The sequence below is a fragment of the Polyodon spathula genome, chromosome 27 (assembly GCF_017654505.1).
Source record: "Polyodon spathula isolate WHYD16114869_AA chromosome 27, ASM1765450v1, whole genome shotgun sequence".
NCBI classification, from domain to species: domain Eukaryota; kingdom Metazoa; phylum Chordata; class Actinopteri; order Acipenseriformes; family Polyodontidae; genus Polyodon; species Polyodon spathula.
The window spans coordinates 611,634-624,635 of record NC_054560.1 but is presented as its reverse complement, the minus strand read 5'-3'; the positions used below and the strand labels follow the sequence as shown (position 1 = coordinate 624,635).

At 39.2% G+C, this 13,002-nt stretch overlaps 1 protein-coding gene across 1 annotated transcript; it reads right to left on the bottom strand.

Moving 5' to 3' along the window:
* Positions 1-865: 865 nt before the first annotated feature.
* On the bottom strand, positions 866-11,358 carry LOC121301375. Its single transcript, XM_041230713.1, has 2 exons — positions 11,245-11,358; positions 866-3,277 (listed from the first exon to the last, which is right to left on the bottom strand). The coding sequence occupies exon 2, from the start codon at positions 3,263-3,265 to the stop codon at positions 2,108-2,110; it is 1,158 nt and encodes a 385-aa protein (XP_041086647.1). The 5' UTR covers positions 3,266-3,277; positions 11,245-11,358; the 3' UTR covers positions 866-2,107.
* Between the last annotated feature and the right edge of the window lie 1,644 nt (positions 11,359-13,002).

The window sequence follows — 13,002 nt, the reverse complement described above, 5'->3', positions numbered from 1 at the left end:
TTTTAACATTACTTCCCTTGATTTAAGTTCAACACTTTTCACAATGTATCCGAGCATCTTGTTAGCCTTTTTTATAGCTTCCCCACATTGTCTAGATGAAGACATTTCTGAGTCAACAAAAACTCCTAGGTCTTTTTCATAGATTCCTTCTCCAATTTCAGTATCTCCCATATGATATTTATAATGTACATTTTTATTTCCTGCATGCAGTACCTTACACTTTTCTCTATTAAATGTCATTTGCCATGTGTCTGCCCAGTTCTGAATCTTGTCTAGATCATTTTAAATGACCTTTGCTGCTGCAACAGTGTTTGCCACTCCTCCTAGTTTTGTGTTGCCTGCAAATTTAACAAGTTTGCTTACTATACCAGAATCTAAATCATTAATGTAGATTAGGAATAGCAAAGGACCTAATACTGATCCCTGTGGTACTCCACTGGTTACCTCACTCCATTCTGAGGTTTCTCCTCTAATCAGTACTTTCTGTTTTCTACATGTTAACCACTCCCTAATCCATGTACATGTGTTTCCTTGACTCCCTACTGCGTTCAGTTTGAGAATTAATCTTTTATGCAGGACTTTGTCAAAAGCTTTCTGGAAATCTAAATAAACCATGTTTGGTTTATTCGGTGCAGTAGTCCTAAATCGCTACCAAAATTGATTTTAATTAAATGAGAATTACATAAATTCAGGGTATTTGTGTACTTACTGAATTAAGCACACACTTAGTTCAATTAAGGGTTCAATTCAGTATCTGAGAGCAACAACAAAAAGTAGACAGGCAGGCAGGCAGGGGGGTCCTTCAGAACCAAGGTTGAAAACCATTACCTCAGACATCTTTAATCGTCAAGAACAAACTGCAGAGTCGTTTATTCAAAGATTTATTTAGAGTAGAAAATAACCCTTATTTTATTTTGGAGCATTAAATTGAATCAAGCATTCTACAGATCTACTTCAAATCTTCAGGAGTTTTATTTAGACCAGGAATGGTCAACGCTTGTCCTGGACAGCCTCCATTCTGCAGGTTTTGTAGCTAACTTTAAATCATCAATTGCTAAATACCTGCTGGAACAAATGGTAATTCTGACAAATGAAGCCCCATCATTGAGATGGTTATCTGCGAGGCTGGAGGTGTAAAACCAGAACACCCTGAGGCTCTCCAACACCAGGGTTGGCTTCCCATGTTTGGACAGTTCATTTAGTCTGGTGTCTTTTAGCAAACTAACAGTACTTCCATACGCTTTCAGTATATCTATGTACAGTATATAGTTATGTAGGCAAAGTAGAGTTGCAACTTTTTTTAATAAAAAATTACTTTTGCCAACAGAAGGAAAATGAATAACAATCTTAACAAAACCTCTATAGCAGTATACTTGTAATATCCTTGACATACAAGTTTGCCCTTAAAGTGTGATGCATTCCCAAATCTACCGCTCCAAATAAGGAGGTGATTTTTCTGGAATCCTCTTCCTGTGGCTTCTCACTTTAAAGTCTAACTTGCACGTGCAGAATCATTTAACATAGTTCTAGCTCTTTGTCTTCACTTGTGGTTTAAGACAAAAACAAGTTTAATATTAAGCTTAAGCACATTAACATATTGCAAGATACATACTTACATTATCGATGGCCACTTTAACGTATAGAGCAAGGCTGGGCAATCCTGGTCAGCTGGTGGGGTCCCACCTGGTTTTTGTTACCTGTGACCTAAATTACTTAGACCAATAATTAGTCCATTTACTTAATTGGACTAATTATTGGTTTAAGTAATTTAGGTCACAGGTAGAACAAAAGCCAGGAGAGACACTGGCCTTCCAGGACCAGGATTGCCAACCCCTGCTATAGAGGGTTGCTGCGGTGACAAGCCGGAGCCTAACACAGCAGGCACACATGGCACAAGGCGGGACTGCACCCTGGACGGGACCCCAATCCATCGTAGGGCAACAACAACCCGGGGGGACAATTTAGAGACCTAGCCACTCAGCCTAGCTAACATGTTTCTGGACTGTGGGAGGAAACCGGAGCACCCAGAGGTGAAAACCAACGCAGACACATTGGGGGAGAACATGCAAACGCCACACACACCTATGAGACCTGATATCCCTTCCCCTTATTGAAGAGGTCTGCAGACTTCCTGAAGTGAGTATTCTGAGTGAACGAACACAGACCAGCATTTGAAGCATTTCCTGTGGATTTCCTCATAGTGATACTCGACTGGAAAACTGTGTTTTGCACAGGTCTTGTTACCCTTGATAATGTGCACCACACAGTGAGGAAGACTTCTACGCACACTCTCAGCTGCTTCCTCAATGCTGGCTTCTTTAATTTGTCTGTCAATCAACTGGTGAATTTGACTTTTAACCAGGGATTGTGGGTTAATACTATAGGAAACTACAATTATGGTGTTACGATACTTATGTCTAAAATGTCCTTCACCTTTGATAACGTGAAACTCGCCAGACGAAATAAAGACAAAATTAGCTGAAGGGTTGAAAGCCCTCACTGACCAATGGACCCAGCCATACTTCTCAATTAACCTCTCTATGATGTCCTCAGAAACTGCTCTGCCCTTTTCCAAACAGACGTTTTCAACATCAGCTTTTGCCTGATTTGGAAAATCGTTCAGGTAGGCATTAATTTCTTCCCTCATTTTGCGTAGAATTTCAGCAGCTTTCTTGGACCACTCATCCATTGTTGCCTTCAAGTCTTCTTCAGTCTGCTTGGTATAAACTTTATGGTTCATCAAAGCATAGATGCCTTTGCACAAGAGTCTATAAATGCAAGCACAGCCCTCGTCAATGTCGCGAGGGCTTGTCTTTTTGATATCCAAAATGGATTTTTCCATCACACCTTTGTAAAGATTCTTAAGGTTATCCTCGATATCTAAAGCATCGGGATATTCATCCAAGAATTCTTCAATCATTGACTGTTTCACTGGTTTGTAAGACTGGATTTCCTGCACATTCCTTATTGCATCCCTTAGATTTTCTTCAATGGGAGAATATTTCAAGTATACACCACTGATTTCAATCTGCTTTTTCACATTTGATGCCATTTTTGAAATTTGCTCTAATTCATCCTGTAACTTTAAGAACTCATCAGCCATGAACTTTTGTTCCTTGCTTTGTTTCTCACCTAGCACAAGCTCCAACAGTGGTTTGCAAACATCAACCAATGGTTTTAAACTTGAATCTGTCATTTCAATAACTTGCTGTAGTACTTCCAAAGCTAATTGAAAATTGTTGTTGTGTTCAGTGAGACGATCCATGGTGTTGGATGGCTGTAATGAAGAAAACAAATACATAATTAATAAGATGACAGTTTACAAATGTCGCCCTATAGCCCAGCGATCGCAGGTTGGAATCTGGGCTAAGACAGGGTCTTAAACAATTGGCCATTCCAAATTGTAGAGAAAAAACAGTAGTTAAATAATTGGCAATGCCAAATTTAAAGAAAATAAATCAGAGATAGATTGAGGCTGAAAGAACCAGATCTATGTGGCTTCTTTGCATTGGAGAGTGGATTTTAAAATATTGCTTTTGACCTTCAAGCAGAGTTGAGGTCAATTCCAAATGGAATTGGAAATGATCAGTTAGTTTTTATTTTAAGCCAGTTGGCTAACAGGTAAGGGAAAACAAGACGACAATGGTTCTCAAGCACAGTGTTTTGATAAAGTTGTGTAAACTCCCTCAATCAACTTTAATGCCCCTGCTTTCAGTTACTATGTGGTTTTCTGCCAAATCCAGCTGACAGTTTTTGATCCAGTAAATGTGTTCTTTATATTGTACTTGCTGTAGAAATTTATTATTTATTTAGAAACTTATTTGTGACAACTAAAATAAATAATAATTTGATTTGTGGATTTACTATGTAATGCACAGTACTGAATAAAATAAGTACACTACCTAGGCAAAACATGAACATGTATTTTAAGTAATTAAGTAATGATTTTTTCTGTTTTAAGAACTTTTCTATGTACAGTGCCTATAGAAAGCCTACACCCCCTTGAACTTTTTTCACGTTTTGTCGTGTCAGTGCCTCAGAGCTTCATGCATTTAATTTTGTTCCACTTGTCTACACACCGTACTCCACACTGTTAAGGGGGGAAAAAAGTATTTTGAGAAAAGATGAACATTAAAAATACAAAACTGAAAGGGGAGGACAGACGGGGGACGAACTAGGTGTCGGACCCGGAGTGGAGCGGGGAGGACCTCCCACTGGTTGTTGACCTGCTGTGGGCCATAGATGGGGAACGTTGGGAACGCTGGGAACAACATTTCTATCCAGTGCCCTTTGTGAACCTGGCAGCCGTGGTGATCGACTACTTGGCTGCCGATATGGGACTGCCCCAGCAGGTTGCATTCCAAGTGGCCACTCCTACCTGCATCCTCATTGGGCTGAAGGGAGATGACTTGCAGCTCCTATCTCTGCCGTCTCTAGCGCCAGAGGGAGAGGTCCTACTGCTGTCTCCAGAGCAGGAGGGAGAGCCGCACCAGTCCCATGCAAGTGAGGGAGAGCTGCACCAGTCCCTTGTAACAAGGGTAGACTACACGCTGCTCCCACCTCCGTCGCCAGGAGACTACACGCCTTCGCCACCCCCACTGGCAGGAGCAGAGCAGCAGGAGCTGCCTCTGCCCCCTCCACCACCAGGAGCAGAGCAGCAAGAGCTGCCTCTGCACCCTCCACTGCCAGGAGCAGAGCAGCAAGAGCTTTTTCGTTGCTGGACTTGCCCCGGCAGAAGGAGTCAGTCTGGGAGCTGTCAGCACATCTGCTGACAGCCGCACCATTGGCAGCATTTCCACTGCCAGTGGTACAGCAGGAGGAGAGATTCGCCCCACTCTCGGCACGTCTGCTGACAGCATGGCCAGTAGCAACCTGGCTACTGGCAACATTGCCTCCCATCAACCCCTTAAAGTCCCTGTTCTTGACCCAAGAGTTTGAACGAGACTTTTGGGATTTTAAGGGGGGAGGTGGCCATTGAGGCCATGTGTGCATGGGGGGTGGGGGGGTATATGTGGGAAAGTCCCTGTCCCTCTGTGTATTTTTTGTTGTATGTTTTGTATTAATGTTGGTGTATAGTCATTGGTACACGGGATATAAACGGGTCTGTGTAACACGAGTGTTTAAAATGTATATTTGTATTTAGGCATGAGGATTGCACAGCACTTCACGTGCAAGTAAAATGTAATATGTGAGCACAGGGAATTGCACTTTATTAATTCACGTGCACGTGTATCGTGACTAATTGAGTGATTGTTTAGCAATAGAGTCTCGGTACAGCTGCATAAAAGCTCCTTGTTTTCACTTACTAGGGGTTGTGTGTTCGGTGAGTGGAGAACGGGTGTGGAGACGGAGGTAATAATAATAAAATAATAACGTAAAGTAAAATATCCGCTCACCCTGTTTCTTAGTGTTAGTCCGTTTTGTTTGTCTGTTTATTTTGGCTACCAGTGCCGTGTCCTGTGGTGTGTTTTTTTTTTTTTTTTTTTTTTTTTGTTACAACCTTTCTATTTACTGTTCTGTTAATTCATTAAATGCTGAGCGGAAACAAGCACTCAGCTTCCCCAAAACTCCACCTCTGTTTCTGGTCTGATGTCCCCCCCACTCCGGCCATCTTTGTGATTCTCTTTATGTCTGTGTGCTCTGACTGAGCCACTCAAGGACATTTACCTTTTTGTTCAAGGTGGGCTTTCTTGAGTAAAATAAAGGCCAGATTTGTGGAGTGGTTGAGATATTGTTGTCACATGCACACTTTGACCAGTCTTGGCCATAACAGTCTGTAGCTCTTGCAAAGTTGCCTTTCGCCTTTTGATAGCCTCTCTGAGTCTCCTTCTTGCTCGGTCATCCAGTTTGGATGGACGGCCTAATCTAGGCAGGGTCTTGGTGGTGCCATACGCCTTCCACTTCTTAATAATCGTCTTGACCGTGCTCCAAGGGATATTCAGGCCTTTTTTAATATTTTTTATACCCATCCCCTGATCTGTGCCTTTCAGCAACTTTGTCCCGAAGTTCTTTTGAAAGCGCGTTGGTGCTCGTGGTTGAGTCTTTGCTTTGAAATGCACTATCCAGCAGAGGGAACCTACAGGAACTGCGGGACTTATCCTGAAATCATGTGAATCACTACAATTTAACACCGGTGGAGGCCACTAAACTTAGTGTGTGATTTTGAAGGAGATTCCCAAGCTCGCCAAATCGATAGCCCAACGTTCCGGGACAACCAAAAAAATCTGTTGGACATCGTGTTTTTTTTGGCTGCTTGCCCGATGGGCACACAAAAAAAAACTACGAACGGGGCTATTATATATATATATATTATATATATATATATATATATATCTATATATATATATTATATATATATATAATATATATATATATATATATATATATAATTTTTTTTTTTTTACTCTGTAACAAGATAATGTTTTGTGTTAATCAAACAGCGGTTTCTCAATCGAGATTCTTCTTGCAGATCGTTCCGGTAAACGCGTTTAGAGGGATCAATGTTTTTTATTGGTAATGCTTGAGTGATTTCCGGGGTGACATACACGTTGCTTGTGATCAAATCCTGCGAGGATTGCCCTGTGTAACACCCCTGACAACAAGCAATCCTATCTAGTCAGCGCACTGGTATATGTCACATGAAATGGACACTGACAGCCAAAGTATACTTTAATATTAAAGGCTATGATTTTTTAAACTAAGTTACAGACTGGAATTACAAGCTACTGTATTCTGGTCACCAAAATTCACATGTTATTTTATTACATCATTAACATTATTTCCCAACCCAGGAAAAAATGTGATATTATTATCATAGTCTCAGATTTAGCATGTAGCATGTTGACATCGCCTTTTTCATGATGTACCGGTAATTATATTTGAACTGTTATGTGCTTGCTTGTAACTTACAGTACCGACAGTCAACAGTTTTGCGTCCAAACCGTCAGCTGAGTGTAGATGAACTGTTTACATCGTCGCTATAGGCCTTCGTTACACGATTAAATACTGATTTAAAAAAAAAAAAAAATAATAATAAATCAATCAAGCTGCTCTATGCAACCCGCACGGCAAAGCAACGTTTTTTATTGTATTTTATTTTTTAAAATAAGGAACCAAGATTTTAATTAACATTTGTAATTGAAACAAAACTGAAACTTTGTTGATGCACTTTTTTTACTGGGGGGGTTGTACTGTGTTCTTCAATGAATAGGATAGAGCCAGAATACTGGATGCAGCCACAAATAGGCACTGTACTTGCAATTCTTTTATTCACAGTCTCATTGCTATTGTTATTAGTGGTAGTAGTGATAAATACTGTGTTAATAAAGAAAATCAAATAAAAAACAGTACTAATATTAATAATTTAGCTAATTTCTTTATCCAAGGTGATTTCCTTAACTTGCTCCAGCAGCTTATATTGTTCGTTTTGGATTGTCCTTTTACTGTAGCGAACAAAAGGCTTTGGACCCAAACAGGGTTCTTATAGCGAGGGTGTGCTGTATTTAGTATTTGACTTGTATGTTTAATATACAACACTTGCACATTTGTTATTTCATTTGTTATTTTTCACCTCCCATAGTGTTCAACATTTAACAGAGGCTATAAAGAACTTTGAATTAGAATCCAATATCATCCCTTACAAAAAAGCAATATACTGCAAGTATACTTGTGCCAAAATTGTCTGGTTTTAGTTTATTATTGGTACCATTTATACTATTCTATTTTGGCACAAGTATACAACTTTGTATATTATTTTTGTAACTAATGCAACGCAGTTCTCAAATTTTGGATATTTTTTGGATTGTATCTTACTTCTCTTTGGCATACCTGCATTGTCTTCTGCTAGATATGCACCTCCAGAGTCTGACAAATACGTTTAGAAAAGCAGGAGCAACTTCTGCTCTGGATCAAAAAGCTATAACGCTCTGCGGCTGGAACTAAAACTAGTAGAAACTAACTAAAACACAAGTATGGGAAAAACAAATGAAAGTCTGTAAAAAGTATGGAATTTTGATGTTAGTGTATGAACCCTGAGATGATATACCTGTATTGAGTAGAGTGTACTTTTGTACAAATCACAGTCCATAGGTCAATTATGGGCAACTTGACATTTTCTTTTTGGACAACCAAATGTCTACAATGGACTGCTCGAAGGTTAAGTACCATTACCAAAATTTTGCGAGCCCTGGATTGGTTACACATGAGCTAATTTAGGATTGCTATTACAAGGGGGGTGGACACTTATCCAACCAAGCTATTTCAGTTTTTATTTTTAATTAATTTTCTACAAATTTCTAGAATATTTTTTCACTTGGTAGTTGTGGGGTAGGATGTGTAGATTAAATGAAAAAAGAAAAACAATTTTAATGGATTAATTCCAGGCTAGAAGACAACAAAAGTGAACATTTTGAAAGGGGATGTCGACTTTCTATAGGCACTGTATATCCTCTTGAAAGCAGCCTGTTGCGCATGGACAGCAGATTTTGTGCAGCTGCATAAATCATGATGATATGATCACAAAATCTCCTACATAAATAATTGCAAACTGATCTTTACTACACAAGGGGGCAAGTGTGAAACTTTAGTTTCAAAAGTGTGTGTGTGGGGCGGGCGGTGGAGTCATTCTGTGCAACTGTATAAAAGAGCAAAATAAGTTTTTTTCTGTGTTTTTTTTTTGTTCATTTTTATCTTCTATTAATGCAAAACAGTATGTTTACATGACAAAGTGCAATCAGACAATTTTCTTTTTAAAACGTCTCTTCTGTGTGGAATATAATTGAAAATTTCTAGGTGCTGTTTTTCTAAAAACTGACTATCAGAATATTCCGATATATTTTCTTAAAACAGTGTTTACATGACACTTGATATCAGAAATTCTTTTTCAGAAAATGTAATACTCAGATCTCGAACGTTTTGTGTTGCCTGTTGGTTATGGTCTGGGCCACGCCCATTTAGGTAGATTGTATAAATTCTACATTTATAGATTGGATCATAGATGGTTTGGATGAGGATGGAGGGGACTGCGTGCATGTGAATGCTGGACGGAATAATCTGGTTGGCTGGTCAGGATGGAGGGGGCGGTAGCAGTTTCCAGGGAGACTGAATGCTTGTGGGCTCGAGAGACTTGGCGGTTGGTTGAGAGGAGTGTGAGGAGCAGGAGAGTATTGTGTTTATTGGATCCATAGATTTTTTTTTTGTTTGTTTTTTTTAGTAAATACAGATAATAATTTGTTTTAGCGTGGTCACGGCCCACAGTGATTTGTGTTCATTAATGAATTTTCAATTTACTTTGAATTACACCCCCGCATCTGATTATTAAATATTATTACAATATATAACAAGACATACACTACTATAGAAGACCTGGGAATCTTTGATTCCATTTTTGGTCCATTCTTCAACCCCTCCAGTTATAAAATGTGTGGGAAACAGAAAAAGGTTTGTTTCTCTTCACTCACCATAAGCCAGCCCTTCCTGTCAGACCAGGATGAAACAGTACAACAGCTTCTTTGTTGTTGTTGTTATTTTGTAACAATGAGCCCCCAGCCTTTTAATCTCCAACTTCTCATTTTCAGTCAAAATAGAAGAAAATAACTGTAGGCCTACGAGCAAATTGTCAGTGTTTGAAACCTCTCTTTTCTTCTTGCAGGAGATTGCTTAAACACTTGTCAAAAACACACAAGAGCAATTTGATCACACAGTAGAATTACCATACCCGTAATGGAAAGATTGGATGTTTGTTCTACCCCCCCCCCCCCCCCCTTTCCTCCCATATCTCCTCCCTCCTATCTCCTCCCTGTCAATTCCTGTAAAAAAAATACAAAAGTTATCTATACTGTCTCAGTTGACCAATGGTTAAGCTTCCTGCTGTTAGTTACAGTTTTTGTAGCCAAATTTAGCATTGTTCCTAACAATGCTTGCTTTATATAATTCTATACATTTTTTGTTTTACTTTTATGTACAATTTTTCTTCCTGCAATCCAGCATATAAAACTGAAAACAAATAAGAGTTTTTATAAACCAGGCTCTACAGTATTATGACTAATAATACTATGAACGTGTAATTATGAAAATAAGGGGAGTGGTTGGGTATGCTGGTTGGTTGAGTGTTTGGGAGAGAGCAAGACTGTGTAGTTTTGTAGTCTTTTGTTTATTAAAGTTCTTTGTTTTGCCAGCACATCTTGTCTCTGAGTCTCTTTACCCTGGTCAGCCTGCCACAGTTGCTGGCAGTGGTGGGTAGTGCCTCCTGTAGATTCAGAGCAGGGGTGCAGGCAAAATAAACAATAAATAAACAAAAAGGGCACAATGGCCATACAGAACGACAATAACAAAAGACAGGTTTTTAAACACGAACTACAAAACGCTAAAAATTCAAAAAACACAAACTTTCTCATTCCAACACGTTTGCTCTCTCCCAAACAGACCTCTGGACTATTGGGTAATTCGCACCTCATTAGCCCAGGTATTTTCCATGCATTCCTCCCACAAACTCGTTCACTCACCGATCCACACAGCAAACTCTCTCACATTCACTCTAAACACAACAAAACCAACACAAAACAGGCTACACCCCATCACAAGCTATAACTATTCTGTAGTAACACATTTTTATGACAGTAATTACATTAGTATAAACTGCTGTATAGTCCGAATGTATACTCATACTATAAAATTAGTGTTAGTTTTTATTACAGCAAGTAAAATAAACAAAGAAGTTACAGTAAAACTGTGTTACATTATGCAGTATTAGCTGTAGTGCACTTTATTAACTTTAATTCAACACTAGAACCATGGAACACCAGAACAGTCATCAGAACCAACAGAGATTGCCACAACAATGGCTTGCCATGCAGAGTTTTTAACCAAGGTAAAAACTATTTATTTGGAAGGCATAATCATATAGAAGTTACTTTTAGGATTTACCAAATAATACATTTTATATATTTTTTTATTTAAACGAAACATGAAAACTAATGGAAAACTGAAATGCTGCTTAAAATAAACTAACATATTTTAAAACATCATACTTTCTAGTAGTCATTATTTAAATGCTTTTACAGTTTGGTTATGCCCAGGTAGAACATTTGAGAACTCAAATCTATTTTATAACTTGCCTGAAATATCAGTATAATTAGAGATACATGATTATGTCTAATTCTGAGAGATTCCAGAGTCCAACACCAGGTTTAAATTCAATTCAGAACATATAAAAGCAAAATAGTATACTGGTAATGAAAACCATACTTGCAATACAATCAGCAATGTGAGGGTCCTGAGGTGGTCTCCGATATCAACAGGAGCACAGATTAGGAGTGAGTTTAATCAAGCCCCGTCCGTCGGTCCAGTTCAATTTGCTATTTCAAATCTGGTATTTATAGGTTTTCTTAGTTTCTGAAAACTCCAGCCCTACAGGAGGACCTATCCAAAATTAACCATTTACAAGTAACCAACGCCTTTTGGCAAATTGCCTATTGGCTATATGTTAATGTAAATTCATACATATTCAGTACTTAACTGTCACAACTAGTTTTAGTTAAACTTCTCCTTTTGTGGTTTTGAAAACTTTATTTTGGGTCCATTTGTGTTCGTTCGAAATCTGAATCCTACCACACACGAGTTCAGTACAATTCTGTCATTATTAGCCAGCAGTATTTTGTTGAAAAGCACAGATGCCTGTGTATATTTAATTTGTAGCTTTTTCATCAGATAAAAAAGGTGACGTATTTATAAGGGTTAACCTTTAAGTTGTGTTTCAGGGGGCAGCAGAGAGTCCTGTTTCTATCTTCTACTCAGTCACTACTATAACCTGATACCTATATTGTGATCCTAGCAACCTGATACTACCTGCACCTGATCTGTTTCTGTCATTGGTTCTCTCTATGGAAGCACTTCAGTCCCATGTCTCTCCCCCTGTTGAAAGTTATTTGTTTGTTATTTACCTGCATTTTGCTTTTTAATATCTAGTGCCCGTTTTGTTTTGCCTATTCTGCTTGGACTTAATCTGATTGTTTTGGCTCTCAACCCTGCTATCTGATCGCCCCGATACTGAACACTGACTATTCTGTTGGCTTTCCCTCTTGTACTGTTCGCCATGGATTCTCCTGCCTCTGATTTGGGGTTTTCCGACCCAGAAAGCAGCCCTCTGTTGTCATGATCGGCATCTACTTGGTCCCGCAGTAGGAAAAGACCCGCTTCAACCGTAACCTGAGAGTCTGTTTTAAAAGGATTGGCTTAAAATCAAACTCCTCAAAGCCCTACTCGACCGAAGCATCACCATTCCAGCAGGGTCTAATCGAAACTCCATGTTTCTATCACTGTGCAAGGCTGTATCAGCAGAACCAGTCTACCTCTCTCCTGCTCCCAGGTCTCACACATCTAGGTAATCAACTCCTGCAGCCAGATTCAGTTCAGCCACCGTTACCAATGCTTAAGCTATAGCCGCCTTTTCCAATCCTCAAACCAATGTCTCTTCTGTAGCAGAATTATCTGACCTTCACAGCCGTATCTTTTCCGATATCAAGGAGCACTTGCAGCCGCTGGCAGATGTTGTATCGACCATTAACTCCAGGCTGGGTGTGTTTTATAAAGGAAGGCAAGCCCTGCAACCACTGCTTTCCAGCAATTTAACTCCACTTTTAATTGCGTCATCTGAATTTTTGGATCACAAGTGGTCAATTGTGGTGATTTGGCTGTCACACTAAAATCCTGTGACCCCAGATTGTTAAAAAAAAAAAAAAAAAAACCCTAACCATATGGGAGTTTGTAATTGCATTTTCTATTTTTTGAGACACACTCTGCTCAATTTTCCCCAACCACTACCAAGAACTAGATGATAACTTGCTACAAGATATGGATGTTCAATGTTTTTTGAATATCAAGTGTTTCTCTGCTGAGGCAGCAGCAAGTCTCGAAGCAGAGAATACTATTGTGAATTGGGCGCAATCAGATCCTGATCTGTTCAATTGGATATTCAGTGGGCTTTGTGTCAAAGCTTGCCCGATC